This window comes from Gobius niger, assembly GCF_951799975.1.
Source record: "Gobius niger genome assembly, chromosome: 1".
NCBI classification, from domain to species: Eukaryota; Metazoa; Chordata; class Actinopteri; order Gobiiformes; family Gobiidae; genus Gobius; species Gobius niger.
The window spans coordinates 6,206,136-6,225,021 of NC_136852.1; the positions used below are offsets into that span (position 1 = coordinate 6,206,136).

At 43.0% G+C, this 18,886-nt stretch overlaps 1 protein-coding gene across 3 annotated transcripts in view; it reads right to left on the bottom strand.

Moving 5' to 3' along the window:
* LOC306976655 (cell adhesion molecule 2-like) overlaps nucleotides 1–18,886 on the bottom strand; it is a 375,121-nt gene that overhangs the window by 40,811 nt on the left and 315,424 nt on the right. For all 3 annotated transcript variants that reach the window (XM_079574665.1, XM_079574664.1, XM_079574663.1), the window contains 2 exons: nucleotides 8,369–8,521; nucleotides 5,373–5,510 (listed from right to left, as the gene is read on the bottom strand). In XM_079574665.1, the coding sequence (XP_079430791.1) occupies nucleotides 5,373–5,510; nucleotides 8,369–8,521 (291 nt within the window). The remainder of the gene's footprint in view (nucleotides 1–5,372; nucleotides 5,511–8,368; nucleotides 8,522–18,886) is intronic.

The following is an 18,886-nucleotide window of genomic DNA, read 5'->3' on the forward strand; positions in this document are numbered from 1 at the left end:
TTATTTTTTATTTTTCATTATGGCTTTGTTATGGACAGCAACAATTTCAGTCCATGGGGAATTTGTTCCAGTTTGTGCATATGAATCTTAGCTCCATGAGGTCAACCACAGCCCCTTCAATCTGACTTCCCTCCTCTCCCACTGGGTTTAAGAGCTGATTAGAGAGAATGTCTTGTTTTTTTTACTCCAACAAAGTGACTTCAGAGTGTGGAGCTTTGTGAATTGGGCCCACAAAAGAAAATGTGTTTTTTTTAAATTAATGAATTATTTAATGTATGTATTGATTCATTTTGTCAGCACGGCGCATGTTTTAATGAACACACACGAGACTCGCGGATGTAAACAGGCCACGCTGAACTGTAGCCATGGGCAAGTTTCCATCTGTTGTCTGGCAGATACACTTCCTCCAGGCTCCAGAGGGAACCCCGTTGTACATGTGGCAAATTATATGGGAAACCTAAGCAATCAAGTGAAGCTGTACTGTATAAAAAATGTGTAAAGTTTGTGGTCTGGGCTAAAACTGTATTAACTTCGGGTGCTGAGCTGCATGCGTCTGTCTGGGGAGAGACGGACAGCGACTGTAGAAAACCCGCTCTCCGCTCGGCCTTTCAGGATTTCTACGTGCGCATCATTCCAACAAGGAAGTCTCATATCCCGGCCCTTGTGCCATCAATCATCTCCGCATGTCGGGCCCGGCGCGCACTCTGCCTCCGCGCCCAAAGCTCGGCGCGGCACATCTTCAATGAAAAAAAAAAAAAAAAGCAACTGTCACCACCAGCCGTCTGCTCCGCGGGCTCCATTACAGCTCCAGCCCCAGCGCCGCTTAGACAGACAAACATACTACTCCCCGTTCCAGCGCCTTTGTCTCGGAAACGATAGAAGCCGCGGAAAACACGAGCGCGGGAGGCTTGGGACGAGGCGGAGAGGGAAGCTGGTCTGCAATGCAAATCATCATCCGAGTCGTGTTCACTTTGTTGACTTTTCATTTTGAGGGTTTGTCAGGTTTCTTCTGATGAAACTGTAATGAACATTTACTTTTTTACCTCTTCATTAGAGAGAAAGTGTCTAGTGAAGAGGAAAGCTGTGACACTTTTACGGATGTTTTGGCCAAGTTCTAAATAAGTAATGAGCAGAAGTGATAAAAAGAAAAAAGACTGGATGAAATACAATAGACCGTTTGGGTGGACTGCCCTCTGCAGGCAGAAATGAGAACTACAAGCTTGACCTTCAAAGCAGGACAGTGTATTTTCAGTCACCCAGGTCGGTCATGTGATCTACTTAAGTCCAACTTAGTCCAGTTGTTTGTTTTAAGTAGAAGATTGTAAGATTTACCAGCATTTCAGTGGCAAGCCCTTTACAGGATGGCATCTTAAAGGGACTATATGGAGTTTAAAAATGTTAAAATAATGTATTTTCCTCCCCCTACATGTTCCAGCCATGTCCTAATGTGTGAGCTCAGACCTGTTCACCACAACTGCCTCTAAAACCCTGCACTGTCACTCAACAAGGTGTTAATTCGTGCCGGTCATGCACAAGTTTAATATAGAACCTGCAGTTACACGTAAGACCTGAGGTGGCAGTAGTGAGCATAAAATTACTAACTTGCATCTAGCCCCTTCAATGAATGTAGTTTGAGTTCAAAACTGCAAAATACGTATCTCGTGAGGGCTTGCGGACTTTATAAATACAGAGAGAACTTCTATCTGTATAATTATTAAGCAAATAAATACAGAAAATACAAATCAAAGTGCTTCAAAGTCAAGAGGATCATTCGAACTTGCAAAAATACTACTCCAGGTAAGTTTTTGATAGTAAATATTATAACATGGTTATAATTATGTTTGGATAAAGATCAAAACAGGACTAAACTGGACATAAATTGGACACTTGTGTCTAAACTGGGTATAAACCGTGTCTAAAAATGCCAATGCACAAATGAAATGATCTTAAAGGAAAATGTTTAATTGCAGATGACCCTCAGAACCATGTGATGAAGCAAAAGTACCACCAGTGACACACTAACTACTAGTCAAGTGTCGTGGTTCCCAAACTGGGGGGCGGGCCACCCATCGGGAGGGCACCTGTAACTGTGGTGGGCCCAGAACTGTAAAAGCTGTAGGTGGTTGAGTCAAATCTTTCCGCTGTTGCTCGATGCATTTCCAGCTCTCGACTTGAGACGTGAACAGAGCAGACCGCCAATGCTAACGCTGTGCTAATGTAGCCTCTGACTCCCTGCTTCGTGCTGGAGGGAAATGCAGCATATTTAGTCTGTTTTTGTGTCACAAATGCCGTGTTTACAATGTAGATCTATGGTGCCAAATGAAATTCACTTTACTACAAGACAATTGATCACATAGGACTGAGACAGGGCCGCATGTTCAGGAAGAACAAATTCTGTTTGAAATATATCATATTTGGACATTATTTTTAATTCAGAGGGCGTCAGTTTTGGACAAATGGAGCCTGAGCTTGGGTTAAATGGTAGTATTGAAGACCTTCTAATGCCTCAGAAACTAACACTAAAGCTTAAACATGCCAGTAAAAGCTTTATTTGAAAAGTATTTTCTCTTAAAGGAACAGGCCACCGGCTTTTCCATACTGAGATATGTTCTTACTAGGGCTGAACAATATGTACAAAATATCATATCTCGATATTCATGCAAGATATCTAGATATCGATATGATACGATTTAACTATGGGTTAGGTGAAAGAGTGCAGTTTTATTGATGAAAATCTGTATCGTTTATGTTTTGCTTTTTTTAATTTGAATGTTTTCATATCTCGATATCGATACGACGATATCGATTCAGCCCTAGTTCCTACCTAAACTTGGACGAGTTGATGTGTACCTGTCTGCTCTTTGTGCCCGTGGAAGAGCGTGGTCGCTTCTAACATCACCCCGTTTAGAGCTGTAGGAACATACTGGGAGAGGCCAAATGCTAACAACATCTTTGGTCTTTTTGCATGACTGAGGGCACGCACAAAAACCAGACAGGTACATATCAACTCGTCTAAGCTCAGGTAAGAACATATCTCAGTATGGAAAAACAGTGACCTGTTCCTTTTAATATCCCTACAAAGCAGGTACTACATAATGAAAAAATGCAATTAAATGCACTGACGATAAATACTGAGCCCAAAACTGTATTGTGTATCTGTCATTTATTGAACAATAAGTCGATATAGTAAATATCGTGACAGCCCTATAGCTCTGAGCTCTTTCACTCTGAACTGCACCATCCAATAAATCCTACGGGCTTAAAAAGTGTCTCCAAATACTGCTGGCTTTATTCAACCTTGAACTGGAGACTCGTGATAATACAGCACATTACATGTTTGCTTTTAGAAAATGAACATCAAGACCCACCAGTTTAAATCACACTGGGCGTGAAATGTTTTGATTACGCCTCTCGCGAAATTGCACGTTATTTTAAATGTCGGCTTTACATTTCGCTTTTCACCGCTCGAGCACATAAGTGTAACGAATTCCCCCACTACTCCCTAATGATGAACACAGAGCGCGGCGACGATTGCCTGTAACGGTGTAATTATAATCAGCGGGAGACTCGGTGCTTGTCTCGGCTTTTGTCAGGTGCGTGTGGTCCAGCTACAACTTGGCCCGTGTCCAAGCACAGCAGCCGGGAGCTGGGCCGGAGCCAGGGAGGCTGCAGCGCCGGGACGGGCGCCGAGACAGGACGGTCCGGGGGAAATCTATTTACAGGAAGTGGTCAGGCACCTTTGAGTCATTTCGGTTCTATAATGTACTACAATGTCTTTAAAGTTACTTCTCTAAAAATAATTAAAAAAATAATAGCTCACTCCTCCCCGTTTTCCACCATGACTATGCTCGAGCGGGGAAGCATGGTGGATTTACAGACGCCTCCTCCCTTTCTCTGACGAAGCATGCTCCTAAAAAGGGCATAAGGGCGGGATTTTCACTGTAGACTCGGCCCTTGTGTGGCGTGTAGCTCGCGCAGCTCCAATGCTAACAGTCCGACCCTCATCAGTACTTAGGGCTTAAAAAAAAATTCTCACGAAAACCAGCCTGGTTTCTTTAATTGTAACAAACCCAGCGTTATCACAGGAGCAATATCTAGCTGTAGAAAGTTCAAAATTTGAAACCAGGCTTTAGGGTTGTTTTTAACGTGTCCAAAGTGCAATGCATTCCAATGGGAGACTAGCGGCTATATGGAGGTACTACAGCAATGGCGGCCCCTGGTGTCGTCATCATAAAGCACAGCGGCCATTGGCAACAACCTCTGATTCAGTTCATTGTGCGACAAAATCCACTCCCAGTTTTTCTTTAGCGAGGAAAGATGACATTCATCCAGGTAGGTAATAAGTTCTGCTCAAGCCCAACTTAGTCCAGTTGTCGGAGATTGTGAGATTGTAGCTGCATTTCAGTGGTACGCTATTCATATAGTTTAGTATGAGTGCAGAACTGCAAATAGATGTAGAAAGAAGCAGTGCAGGCTGTCCCTTGGACGTCCGGAGGAGCCGGGGGGGTGAGATGTGCGGTAGGCCGGGATGGGAGTGCCCTGAGCGGGGTGGGGTTTGTGGATGAGAGGGGTTGATTATGGTGGGTGTTGGGCAGGACTTGGAGGTCTTAGCCTCAGCCTATGGGTGTTCACCGCAAATATATATAGATTTTTTTCCCTCCACTTAGTCCCTCATTTTTTAAATAATTATTTTGTCCCTAATTTTTCTCATTTTTAAATCTTTTTGCTCGATGTGTGTACCAGTTACCCCAACTTTTACACATCTTTTCCGTAATTTTGCTCTAAATTTTTTTTTTATTCTTTTCTCTTCTTTTACTCATTTTCAATTATTAATTTTATCCCTATTTCCCCTAATTTTGTTTCCAATTTATTCCCTATTTTTTCTTTTTCCTTATTTTTGCTACAATTCCCCCCCAAATTATTCCCCATTTTCCACACATTTCTTGACATTGGAGATGAGCCCGATATTGTAAATCTGCAGATCTTCCACACATTATTGTTCATTATGTTCCTATTTTTTTTTTGCAACGGTACCCAGCCCTTATGGACTTTAGAAATACAGAGGAAAACATCCATCTGTATAATCGGAGTGTTTCAAACCTGTGTAAATCAAGCAAAAATGCACTCCAGGTATGTTTTTGAGAAGATAACATTATAAAAAGGCTAAATTAAGAAATTCAAACCTGGCTGTATTGATTAGTCAGATTTTGTCCCTGAAAATGCCTTATTTAAAAAAGAAATTATAAAAAGCTTTTACAAACACATTCTTTCTCATATTGACGTCAGCAATCCTCCCAGGGAAAGATTGGAGCTGATATCCCTGAAACGTCTATTCCCTGAACATGCTGGATATGGGAAAAGCGAAGCCGTACCTTGGACCTCCTTGTCGTTGCGGAACCAGCGGATGTTGGCTGCGGGTTTGCTGCCCCACGTGGTGCAGGTCAGAGTGACCAGCTCCCCCTCCAGGGCCGGCCTGGTGAAGCCCGTGATCTCCGGTCGCCGCGGCACCCCTGAGGCAAAATCATTTATGTTTACATTATCGCCGGAAAAATCCTTTTAAACCAGATGCTTTTTCTGGCATGAGACACTGACTCCTGATCCTTTTAAATCATTCCATGTGAATAATATCCAGATAGAAAATGTGTGGGAAAAAGAGTATTTACATAATGAGCATGCAATGGAAATTATTCATACAACCTTTAAACTTCCTGAGGTCCCCACACCAACAAATCTGTCTCCAAAATCATTTACATATTAACTGTCTGCATTATCACATTTTATACCACTTTATGTCCCTTCTACAGCCAATATGCTTGGACCCAGGACAGTTTCTAGTGTGGGTCTGGTGCAGGATACAGTTTAGGAGCTGCTGGATTGGCATTTGAGTGAGTATTTTTCTAAATTGATCGGCCACTGTTACACTGTTACAGCCTACACTTCCTAAACACTACACTGTATGTCCACACTCACGTAATGCACATCTGTGAATACACTCACGCTGTTTAAATGTAATCTTCTTCTGCATGCCCTTACAGTTACAAGTGTTTTATGTTTCATGTTGCACGATTGAGCCGCAAAAGAATCCTAGTTGTGAACCTGTTCTTAACAATGGCAATAAAACAATTGATTATTACATTATTTACATTATTTACATTACATTGTCACAGAACAAAAAACTCAAAGGGAGTAGGCCGAAGCAAGAAAGCTTATAGGTGCCCTCCCCATATTCAACACTTTCCAGCTCCTCTTTCCAGTCCCCATTAGGGGTGATAATAATAGTGTTACAAGCAGCATCTCGTGTTCATGAAATAAAAATCATTAATTGCTGGATTATCCTGGTACATAACACTGTGTTACCGAGGCACATGGACAGCCGGAGCGTGCATGTGCCTGTTTGAGTACAAGTTATTAGTGGACAACAAGTTCTTCTTTCTTTCTTTTTTTTTTTCCATATATGTCATCTATGTGGGTGTGCCACATACCAATCAACAGTAATGTTGATTGCAGATTTCACAGTACAATTCTCAGCAAGATTAGCAGCATTGATAATTAGAAGCCTTTACATTTTGCAAGATAGAACATAATACCACAATTCTGATTCTGACTTGTTATAACCAAAATCACAAAGCTCTAGAACAGGGGTCCCGAATTAAGATTCACTGAGGTTCAAATTGAAAGCATGGGTCCAGAACATAAAGGGTTAATTTATGGTTATGTGGGGAGTCTTTATTAAACCCAATAAGAATAACTGTACTTTGAAAAGAATGCAATTAATTTAATCCTGTTTTTCTTTTGTTTTAACCTAAAAATACATAGAAAAATGCCTGTATTATTAACACAATGTGGCCAATGCAGAGCTGTGTTACTAGGGTAAGACCTGCTTGGTGCAATTTAATTTTTAGAAAACAATTGGGAAACAGCGGAGCTATTTGCACCGATTGAATGTGCATATTAAATTAGATAATTGGGATGTTCTCGGTTTTAAAACTTTAGCGAGCCGTATTTTGGCCGTTCCTCTGCTGTTTGAAATAAATAAAAAAGGGACAAGGAGTTCATCAGAGAGACAGAGAGAACGACCACACGGCCGCTCGACTGAGGGGATTTACGGTCGGGTCCAAAGCAAATGTTCGGGTCCAGATCCTTACTGAGGTCCGCCATTTAGTGACCTCTTCATTTTACTTCAATAGATAGTAGTAATAGTATTTCCAGTGTTGGCACGCACTGGGGCGGTTTGCAGCCGAGTGTGAAGCGGCCGGGATGAGGATCAGCACCTCCAAATCCAAGGCCATGGTTCTCCACCGGAATAAAGGTGCTTCCCCTCTTCAGGTCGGTGGGGAGTCCCTGCCTCAAGTGGAGCAGTTCAAGTATCTCGGGTTCGCATTCATGGATGGATGGAGTTTGAGATCGATAGATGGATCAGTGCGGCGTCAGCAGTGATGCAGTCGCTGTGTCGGACTGTTGTGATGAAGAGGGAGCTGAGTCGGGGGCAAAGCGCTCAGTTACCCGGGAGGAGCTCGGAGTAGAGTCGCTGCTGCTTCACGTCGGAAGGAGCCAGCTGAGGCCTGGCTAGGGCATCTGCTTTGGATGCCTCCTTTCGGGTATATATTGGGACAAGGCCTCGTGAAAGACCCAGGACACACTGGTGGGACTATATGTCTCCGAGCTGGCCTGGTGTCGCCTCAGGGTCCCTCCAGAACAGCTGGAGGAGGTGTGCGTGGTTTGGGAATTCTCTGCCCCCGCAAACCCCCCCAGATAAAGCGGAAGAAAATGGATGGATGGGTTTTGGACTATTTTTGCTTTTCATGTCCAGCACTTTGGAGCTACTGTTTGCAAAATCTGCTATAGAAGTAACGTTGGATTGGGTCAGAAGTACTATCCTACACTATGTACTAAAACATGGACATTCTAGTTAAACCCTGCACTCACAGAGCAGAGGGACGACAGCACAGCAAAACACTAAACACTGTGCAATCGATGAATCAATGTGTGCTGATACGCATTTTCAAGTAGAGATGGCTTTTATTTTGCATCATGTGCAGTGAATAACAAATGCGTTCAAAAGAGCAATGTGCCCAGTTCTCAGTCAAAGAGATGCTAAAGTTTTGGCAATGGAAATTGTTTAGGCTTTTGGCAAGAGAGTCATGCTTTTGAGAAAAGAGTTGAAGCAGCTGGTGGCTCGTTTCAGTCAATGGCGTTTATCGAGGAGAAACTATTCATGTTCTATTGTATTACCCATAAAGATGCTACAGTTTAGTACCATAAAAAAGACTTAGTAATCTTACAAAAGAATCATTTTATAGCAGGCAGTGTGTTCATAGTTGGTTTGCGAGGTCTTCTGAATGCACACGGGTGTAAGGGATGTTCTGACCTAGCACGGTGAGGTAGGCCTTGGTCGTCTTGACGGGCATGGTGAACAGGGAGCAGGTGTACAGGCCCTCGTCCGACAGGGTGACGTCGCTCACCCGGATGGTCAGCTCCTGGGAGGACGCCCGCACCAGCTCGATCCGGTTATCCCGCAGAGCTGCGACAGAAACACAAGACCAACAACGTCAGCCAGAAAACTTGACATCGAGTGGATTTTCAAAACGTCAACTGCCTCTAAGTCAAGAGATGTCCAGCCGTGTGTACTCAGATCCTGCGAGATAAACACTGGCATTTCGATTTCTGTTTTTCTGCCAGTCGTTGCCATATTAGCCTGTGCATGTCTAAGAGCCGTCGACAAAGTGAACTCCTGATTACACTGACGGAATCTGACTCATTTACAAGTAATTACAGCTAATTGGGAGAAACCTAACAACCACATTTCCCTCTGGGCTTTATTAAAATTGAATAGAAATACGCACTTCACCAACGCTCGTCAACCACAGAGTGAAATTGTTAATTTGAGACAACAAAGACGACGGTGATTTCTTTCTCTTTCCTGCGCCTTATGTAACAAGATTGTCTTTGTCGAGCAACCTCTAAGCACGCCCGCCTTTGCCTCTCAAGCATTTCCCGTTGACTCTTGATCCACTACAGCAAATCCTATCGCTTTCCTTGCCTTATCATGCTCTTATTGGTGTTTAGTGGTCATTTCAAACAAGTCTTGATCACTATACTATACCTATAGCTGGATTCGAAGCACTGAGTTGGAGCTTGTTTCAGTAACACCGGAGTACAAGTGTCAATTGCCTCGAAAAGGGCTTCACTCTGCGAGTCGGGGTTCAGGGGGTCAAAGCGGCTCATGGGCCCAGAGCGGTTCAGTGTGTTCCCTTGACAGCGCTAAACCACGGTTGTTTTCTGGTCCATACTTTTGGGGATGTAAACCACACTGTGACTGCATTTCCCCCGTTTCCCATTTAACTCATGTGATGCAAGTTTCCTTATGTCCGTGGGAAATGTAAGGAATGCGATCTACAGCAAATAATTGGATATATTAGCTCTGGCTGAATGGAATAAAAAAGACTGCGGTTTGATGTCTTGTTAATATAATACCATAGTCCTGCCCATGGTCCTGCCCACTGGAGTTCCATGGAGACCAGACCTGAATTACAAACAAAAAAAGACTTTTATTTATTAGTGTATGAGTGATTCAAACATCAAAATCAGATTGTTTGTGCAAATTATAAGAACGCAACAAGCTAATTTGAAACTTCTATCGCACACATCGATTTGATTGTGTGAAGAAGTGGCAATGCCCTAATAAAGTTTGTCCACAAGAGGTCAGTGTTCAAACAGAATGAAGCGGCTCAGAAACTCCGAACCTTTACGAGACATTTTGCCCGGAAAGCCTTGAAGTGTAACAAGGATTCACTCGCCCATCATGAGTAAATGTATCTAAAATGGCTTGTTCAAAGTGACCAGTTCTTGTCTTCCGGGCGAACACTTTGCAAATCACTTCTGTCTCTTTAAAAGAATAGACCACCGTTTTTCCATACTGAGATATGTTCTTACCTGAGCTCAGACGAGTTGATGCGTAACTGTCTGGTCTTTGTGCGTGCCCTCAGTCAAAAAGACCAACATTTAGCCTCTACTTTTCTCCTCTATGGGGCCAAATAGGGTGAAGTTAGAAGCGATATATCCTTAGGAGCACTTTGACTACTACTACTGTACAGATGTCAAAGTGTTCCTATGGTGTTATTACGCCAAGTTAACTTTCTACTTTAGAGCCTATTACAAATGTAGGAGAATAGAAAGTATTATGTATGAAGGTTAAAGCAGTACTAAGTAACTCTTCCCCCTAGAGGCCATAAGCGCAACTGCAGGTGTAGTAGCAAGTTACGATTTTTAACTTATTAATTGTCTTGGAGAGTAAATACTACGCTGACAGGAAAGGCGAAGAGAGAGAGGGTTACTGTGCATCCAATTATACAATGGAAATTTTTTTTTTCACTCAAACCTGGCTGTAAATACTGTTAAAAGTGACGTTAGCCCGCAGTTAGCTTTGCCCGTTAGCATGTTAGCTTCTTCTTCGTGATTCCATTAGTGTGTATTGCTTTCTCCGACCCGGTGGCAGTCAAGTTGCAAACATGGTTTTCTAATCAGAGACACCAGGGAGAGATGAAAGACCCTCCAATCATCCCATAAACACTTGTATTACCCCCACAGGGACTACAAAAAGGATTTATTAAGGTAAACACGTTACTTAGTACTGCTTTAATTTGTGTTTTTTATACACTGAATTTATGTAACTGAATTTTTTGCATCTGTATTTCACCACCATATTTAAAAAAATCGGTGTCATTTTTTTTCGCTGCTGAAAAAAAAATTAAATGAAAAAAAAAATCTGTGTATTTTTTTTCACCGCTGAAAAAAAATTAAGTGAAAAACAAATTCTGTATTTTTTTTTCGCTGCTGAAAAAAAAAAATTAGTGGATTTTTTTTCGCTGCTGAAAAAAAAATTCAGTGTATTTTTTTCAGCTGCTGTAAAAAAGCTGCGAAAAAAACAGCTGATGGACAGCCAATCAGATCGTGACCTCCCAGAGTGCAGCCAAGGAGGAAACTGGCTGCATCCAAACGTCAAACTAGAGTTAAAAGTACTCACTTTAAACCCAGAATAAAATTGTAAAACTAAATGCATCCATTGTCGAAGTGTTGGATCTGATCACGCATATTCGTAAGTTTCTATAAAAACACCTGCTCCTTTCAACCTGGTACAGCACCAGCGATATCAGATGGTGGTGAAATACAGATGCAAAAAAAATTCAGTTACATAAATTCAGTGTATAGAAAACACTTGATAATAAAAACACAAATTAACCTTCATAATTATGGGCTATTTCTCTTTCAAGATATATGGCAAAAAGTTAGTAAGTTCTCAACAAAAATATAATGATGAATATAATATAATGACAAGAAGGGCAAACATTACACCTGTGCTTAAGTCTCTCCACTGGCTTCCCGTTGAGTTTAGAATCAAAATCAAAATCCTGCTCCTCACATTCAAAGCCATAAAGGGCGTGGGTCCGCTCTATCTCCAAGACGCCATCGTTCCATATCGGCCAACCAGAGCTCTCCGCTCTCCGCTCTCAAAACTCAGAGACTAGTGATTCCTCGAGTCTCCAAAATCACTGTTGGAGGTAGAGCCTTTAGCTCCAAGCTCCGGTTTCATGGAATAAACTCACATAAAAGAAGCTTTAGGAGAAATACTGCTGTGGGAAGTACGGTACACTGAGCGCTACCCTATTCATTACTATTCACATGGTGACTCCCCTTGGTGAGGGCCTGTTTCAGATCGAATGGAGGAACCCCCCACATACAGGGATTGGACAAGAAGAACTGAAGCTCCAACAAGGACTGGACGTTCTGCGATCTTGGCCCGTCTTTGTAGGGACTCCCATCGGCCCTGGGTCTCTACACCCTGTCCATGGGAGTGGATCTGTCCTTCTGTGCTTCTCCACGAGTTTTTCCTCACCATGTCGGAGAGTCTAAGGACAGGGGGCGGCTCGTCACCACCTGCTGCCGACGCTTATTTGGACATTAGTTTGCCTGGATACTTCATTCGCCTGAACTTTACATTGTCTTATTACTGTTCGCCATTGAGGCTTTAGAATTATATACACAGCTCACACAGGAATGTTTTCACACATTTCCCATTTACAAGATACAAGGCCTCGAAAAGGAGCTAAGCATATAAAAAAGGAGTGTCTAAAGCAGCCTAGAGTTTGGTCACTCACGTCTTGTGTGTTGATTTGCATTCTGGTCTTTGCCCGTGAGGAGAGGAGGCATCAGCGCGGGCACCGGAGCGTGGCAGCACAAACTCTTATGGGCCCGAGATTGCGATATTTATGTGAGGAATCGCTTACGCAGGTGTTGATTTATACGCTCGCTTTAACACTGTTAGCGAACGGCGCTTCCACAGACACCGGCTCCGTTTCGCGACAGAAAGAGAGGAGTGCACAGAACCTGTAACGCAGTCGCAGAGTCGATTGTGAAAAAGATCAACAGAGGAGTCAGAAGTGGAAATGGGACGCCATCATTGTGATTGTTGATAATAAGAACTACTGTCCAATACAATCCAGGCTATAAACAAGAATGTATAACCTTGACCTTTCCTTAAAGCCAAACCGCGGAACCTGGTTAAGCGTTGCTATGTCACAATCCATTAAACAGTTTTGAACCACATGCTTGAAAAACTATGCCCAGCTGAACTGTTGTTGCAGTCTTTCATCAAAATTGAGCATTTTAAAAAACTAATAATAGAAGAAAAAGAAAGATGGACATTTTAGCTAAAACACAATTGGACACTTAAGAGCAAAAATGTGAGTAAAAATGTTGGAAAACCTGCAGTGTGTTTTGAATGTACAGTAGATATAGTATACAAGAGATCGATAAATAGCTATTCATGATCCTGTGTGGATTGTGATTATCAACACTGCTCCACAAAGCTCCAGAGCCCGTCAATCATAGATTTAGGCTTCTACTTTTTATTGCTGAATTACAAAAACCAGCACGGTTCAAAATATGATATATGATATATATAGAAGAAACATTTATTCATAAATCAGAAAAAAGGACTCTAAAATGTGGAATACACTGTCACTATTTTCACATTTCCCAGCAAAACACCTGATTAGGTCATATATTATGTGCAAAACCTATATTTGTAGAAAAAAAGGTGCTTTACTTTGGGCTGCAAGAGTGAGTTTCGGCCCTTGGTGTTTTGGCATTGAAGAAAATCGGCCCTCCATGACACAAACATGCATACCCCTGTAATATAATATAGCAATTGTATTTATATTTCCTTTATTGAGCAATATTTCCACCATGTATCACACACAGTAGCAGTATCTTCACTAGAAAAAGGGTGGGGAACCCCATCAGAACCCTCCCGCCAGTCCCACTTCCACCCCTGCTCCCAGTAGTTTCTTACAAAATTCACAGAAACAGCATAAAAAACATAGTAAAAAACACAAACAAACATCCACACACCAACACTCATACACTCACTCACGCGCGCACATTGATGGTTTCAATTATTATTTACTGATGGCATTGTATCATATCACACATGGGGCCTGATCTTGTGCATCAAAACGGAGACGATAGCGTGACATTTTGCGCTCAGTAGGAGCGCACTTTGTGATCTTGCCACTCCAGACTTAGCGCATTTAAGTGGGTGGAGACACCCACATTTTCCTCCAACCAGATCGACTCCGCGTCCAGGAGAGTGGTTGTGTGGGAGTGGGGGGTGAACATGTGCTTTTGTTTTGCTTCGCGTTCACGCCAAGCGCGGGCCGATCCGCGCCACAGCGGACGCTGTAGCTCTTTTTCTCTCGAGACGTGAACATCGTTTAGCTCACGATGGGGTAAATAAAGTTTTTAGTTTGATCTGTGAGAGTCTAAGGCTTAAGAAAGAACGCAAGACAGCGCAATGTAAACGAGGAAGTGAACGTCAGCCGTGTTTCCATCAGTGCAGTCGCCTCCTCTTGTGACGCCCCCTCGCAAGTGGCGGAGGCGAATGGCACATACAGCGCCGCCACTCGGAAAATAATTCGCCAAGAGCCTGCGCCGCCCCGTGCGCCGCCACAAGATCTGGCCCCATGATGTTGAATCAAGATCAACTTTCATAAAATTTGTCAGATGCACCTTGTAAATTGTATCTAATTTTTTTCATGTTTATGAAATAAATGAATTCTTTCTTCCACTGGCTAAAAGAGGGAGGTCCTTTTGCCTTCCAGTTGCTAAGAATACAGCGCCGTGCCACAAGAGTGGAAAAGGCGATTAGGATCTGGGTGAATAACATTCCTTCCTCTGATCTACACCAAAAATTGCAGTTATAGGATTTCAGTCAAGCTCTTTGTCACAGATGGATGATATACTTTTAAATATGAGCGCCCAGAAATGTTGACGACATGGGCAAGACCCATAAAAGAAAGCAATTTTAGAAAAAATAAAGTCTTTGAAGAAATGCAAACGAGGTGCAAAACCTTCATAGGAACACTGTTTACCAAGTGTCTTTTGGAGTCGCCCTTGGCCACCAGGGGGTGGTATTACAGTCATGTCAGATCCCGCCATGAGGACCAAAGAGAAGTGCCCATTGGTTTTGAACCATGTTTTCTGTATTTTTGATGAACTCGTGTTAAGTGCTGTCTCAATATTCCAAAGAAATGTAGATTATTCTGGAATCAAAACAAAGCAGCAACATTTAGAGACAAGCTTTTCTGTCTCCTGTCACATCACCTGCTCATACTTCTTTGTTCTTTAGATTGTGGATTTGCTCTGAATAATACAATTTCCATCACCTCCTTCCAAATGTTCTTCCCCCCCCGGTGAAGCTCTAGAGGACGTGTCAGTGATTAAGATTGGATCAACAAGGCCAAGTACATACAGCGTACGGCGATACAAGATTAAGAGCGCGGCGCTGCTGGAAGCCTTCATCACATGCATTGTTCCCATTAGATCCCCCCGATAAACACAAACGTACTGTAGAATTAATTAGACGCGCACTGAGGTGGGTCATAATGCTCCACAATTAGGGGAGACAGGGGCGGGTTGTCCACAGCTCGTCAACAGAAGACCCCACAAGAGTCACACATATTAAACTGCTGTAGATTAGCTGTAGATCTTAATCATCCAGGATTTAGTCTGCTGAAGAGATAGCTGGATGTTTCTTCACTTAGATGCCCGGTCTTTTTCAGAATTAATTGGATTTTCTTGAGATAACAAGACATAATGGGCCGATGTTGTGTTTCTAAATGCAGACTCTGCCGTAGCCTTTTCCTCTCAGTAGGAGCACACCGTGAGATCTTACAGCTCCAGACCTGCCGCATCACAGCAAGTGGGCGGGATAGACAGGGCTGGATTTAAGTAAAATGGGCCCCGGGGCAAAAAAACATTTCAGGGCCCCACATCTAGTTTACGTCTGTCTGAGGATAAATTAATGTTTTTATTTTATTTTATTGATTTATTTTTTATTTTAACTTGCAGGAGTAACTTCTTAAAGAAAAACTTAAAAATGTATGAAAAAAAAAGTTTAACATAATGATCCCAGTTTGAGCTCTGTGGCCCTCGCGGAGGAACCTTTGCTTCTGCCAGACAGGTGGGGGGGGGACACATTTACAAGGGGGTCCTCCCACAGAGATTCTTTTTTATTTTAATGGTGCAATTTAGTGCATATTTTTTCCAAGTGTCAACTCAGACCTTGTCTAGAACTGGTTTGGATCTGTTTTAGTCCTGGTTTAGTCTTGGTTTACTCTTGGATTAGTCCTGGTTAGACCTGGTTTAGTCTCGGGTACAAAGTCATCTGATTAAGCCTGCAAAGAGAGAGGGAAACCTGTCCTTTTCTCCTTATGCCCAGGGGCCCTTCAGTCTGCTGGGCCCCTAGGCTTGGCCCCTGTAAGCCCCTGCATGAATCCGGCCTTGGGGACAGACACATATGGCTAATGCCGCTGTTATGTAGAACTATCTTTTTCCTCCAAACCAGACTCTTTCCACAGCCGGGAAGGGGCACGAGCAAAGGGAGAGGGGTGGCTGGGGAGCAGAGGTTACATTAACCGAAAATTCTCCGTCATTTACGGAATATTTTTTACTTTGACGGAAAATTTCAAAGGCCGTCCGTCATTTTGAAGGATTGAAAATCAAGCCGTAACGAAAAATAAAAGACGCAGCTCTGCTGTTTTTCATAGCGCGCGGGGCTCTCTCTCAAAAGTTTCACACCGCGTCTTGTCTTGGATGAGCTCTTATAAGTTGTATCACTGCCTTGCTAGCTAACTTTCCTGACCCGGGCGCTAACAACAACATGGGGAAGAAAACCACGATGCAAACACGGTTAAAGGCTAATAATATCCTTCCCATCTGGAGCACTCTTCTCACGTACGTCTCAGGACGAGCTCATCTATTTCTCCCTCTCTCTCTCTTTTTCTCCCACGTGTGCGTAGCGGCGGCGCGTAGTGCAGTGATGCGAACTGGTAAACATTGTATATATGCACATAATATGCAGCCTATATATATACACATTTATTTCTTTTTTTTAAATGCTTATAATGAGAGATTAATTAATGAAGGATAAAAATAGCTCATGACGGATTTTTTTCAACCCTGTCCGTCAAAATGAAGGAGAGAAATTATTCTGAGCGAAACCACTGCTGGGGAGACACATCTCTTTCTCTTGAGACAGATGTGAGGCTGCTATAGGACAGATGTGCAGTGCTGCTTGTAGTAAACCTTGCCATAGTTGTTGTCTTTTTCTTTTTGTAAACAGGCCACACCAGATTGCAGCTATGGGCTTATTTCCATCCGTCGTCCCACACTCGCGCTCTCACACACACGCTCATTCATCTTGGCCTTGACCCGGAGGAGACCTACGCAGACACGGGGAGAACAGGTGGGAATCGAACCCGGGACCTTTGCCATCGTGCCGCCCTCTCGCACATGCAAGATGACCGTCTCGTTTAGAGCAACACTGTCTTTACGTCAAACAGAACATCGGGCCCAATAACTTTTAAAGCACTCATCGATCAGCGCTGAATGTGTTCCTCCCGTTAATTTGAACAAAGCAACTTTTTGTTTAAACATTTTGCAAATGCCTCCAACGAAGGCCCCTTCAAAAGATGAAATCAATACAGTATAATCATAGCAACATATCGACACAAAGTAGGTTATTCTCTTTCAGGCAAAGAAATATTTTCAAAAACAATAAAACAATCGCCCATATATGGACATGATTGAAAACAGTTAAGGGGAAAAACAAAGTGGAGAAAATCTAAACTTTCTCTAATTATTCCAAAAGTACTTTAACAAATGCTGAATTATGAATAAAGTTTTCTACTCACAAAGACATATGGAGGAGCAAAGTGGTTTAACAGCCCATAAATACATAAATTACAGAGAATGCTAACATGATGCCTCATGCTAATGCTGCCTCAAAGGGATAGCACTTAATTGGTTTAAATCATACCTCAAGGATAGGAGCTTTTCTGTTCACCTCAGCTCTCACAAGTCAAATGTAGCTCCTCTAAACTGTGGAGTTCCTCAAGGTTCAGTTCTGGGCCCTGCCCTCTTCTCCTTGTATCTGCTGCCACTTGGAGAAATATTCGAAAGATACATCGCTTTTCATTGTTTTGCTGATGATGTTCAGATATACATTCCAGCAAAACCAAACACTATTGAATCCCTCTTAAAGTGTCTGCAAGAAGTAAAAGCTTGGTTGGCCCAGAACTTCCTAAGTCTTAATGAAAAAAAGACAGAAGTTATTGTTTTTAACAACAGCAAATCTGCAAATGACAAGCATGACGCTCTTGGCTCTCTGGCTCCTCACCTTCGAGCCTCTGCCAGAAACCTTGGGGTAGTTTTAGACACCACCTTCAAATTTGACAAACAAATCAATTCTGTGACAAAAGCCAGGTTCTTCCAAGCGGATAAAAAGGGGAACATATTGTGAGGCATAATAAGACCTGGAGTACTTCGACGTCCGCGCACGACAAATTGTGGCCTCAAAACGTTTCAGCAATGATCAGTTTCAGCAACATCTGGGCTTCTATACACAATGGCGCAAAACACATAACAAGGCTGAAGTATCCCGAAGTGTGTTTTAAGCCTCATTATTCATGTCCACTTTCAGCTTACAGACTACATGCTTGAGGTCAAAAGCTGTGTGTAGTTTCAACCAAAGGAATTGTCTCATGTATTCCAGCCGTTGCACCGCACCCACAGCTCGCATCTCATCCCACAATCAGACACCCCACACGCCACGGTCCGGGCACGCCGCTCCCCATCATGCAAACTAAGCAATCCAGACAAACGCGAGCGCCCCTCTTTGCCGTCCAAGAATAAACAGCATACATAAAAAAAAATCCACCACGATATTAACATTTCATAAGAGGCACGAGTCTCGAATGCGTGAAGGCTCATTACGGGCTAATCCGCCACAGTAGCAATGCGAGGAAACAAAGGGCGCCGATGTTCTTTGTAGTGAAAGCGCCTTAACTCCGGAGCTGAGAGGTGCCCGTATAGAACAGGCGCCCCCCTGTGGAGCTGCGAGGCGCTCGTGTGAGGGGGTCCGTGCGAAAACAAGCACTTAAGAGCGATGGGTTTGGAAGACGGGGCCGCGGGGGTGGCCATAGCTCTGCGGCCTTTTCCAGTTAGCTCCAGAAATGCTTTTTCACTTTCCACATAAGCTCGGCGAGTCAAATTCGATGACTGTCCTTGTCAGATATCTCCAAGTGCCATTTATTATACGTTTTTTGCCTCCCAGATGAAGGCCTCTTTGGCTGGAACACGAAGCGATACCAGAGAGTGCCTTGGTAATGACTTTCCTTGCAAACAGCGCCGTTGGTTTTGAATCATATACTCCGAGGAGGTCCAGGAAACTCTCCACTTTTCCTCTTTTTGGAGTCCCATGTATAGATGAATTTTCTCTTTGTTGCACTGATTTTGTTACTCACACAATCTGCAAACATGTAAGTAA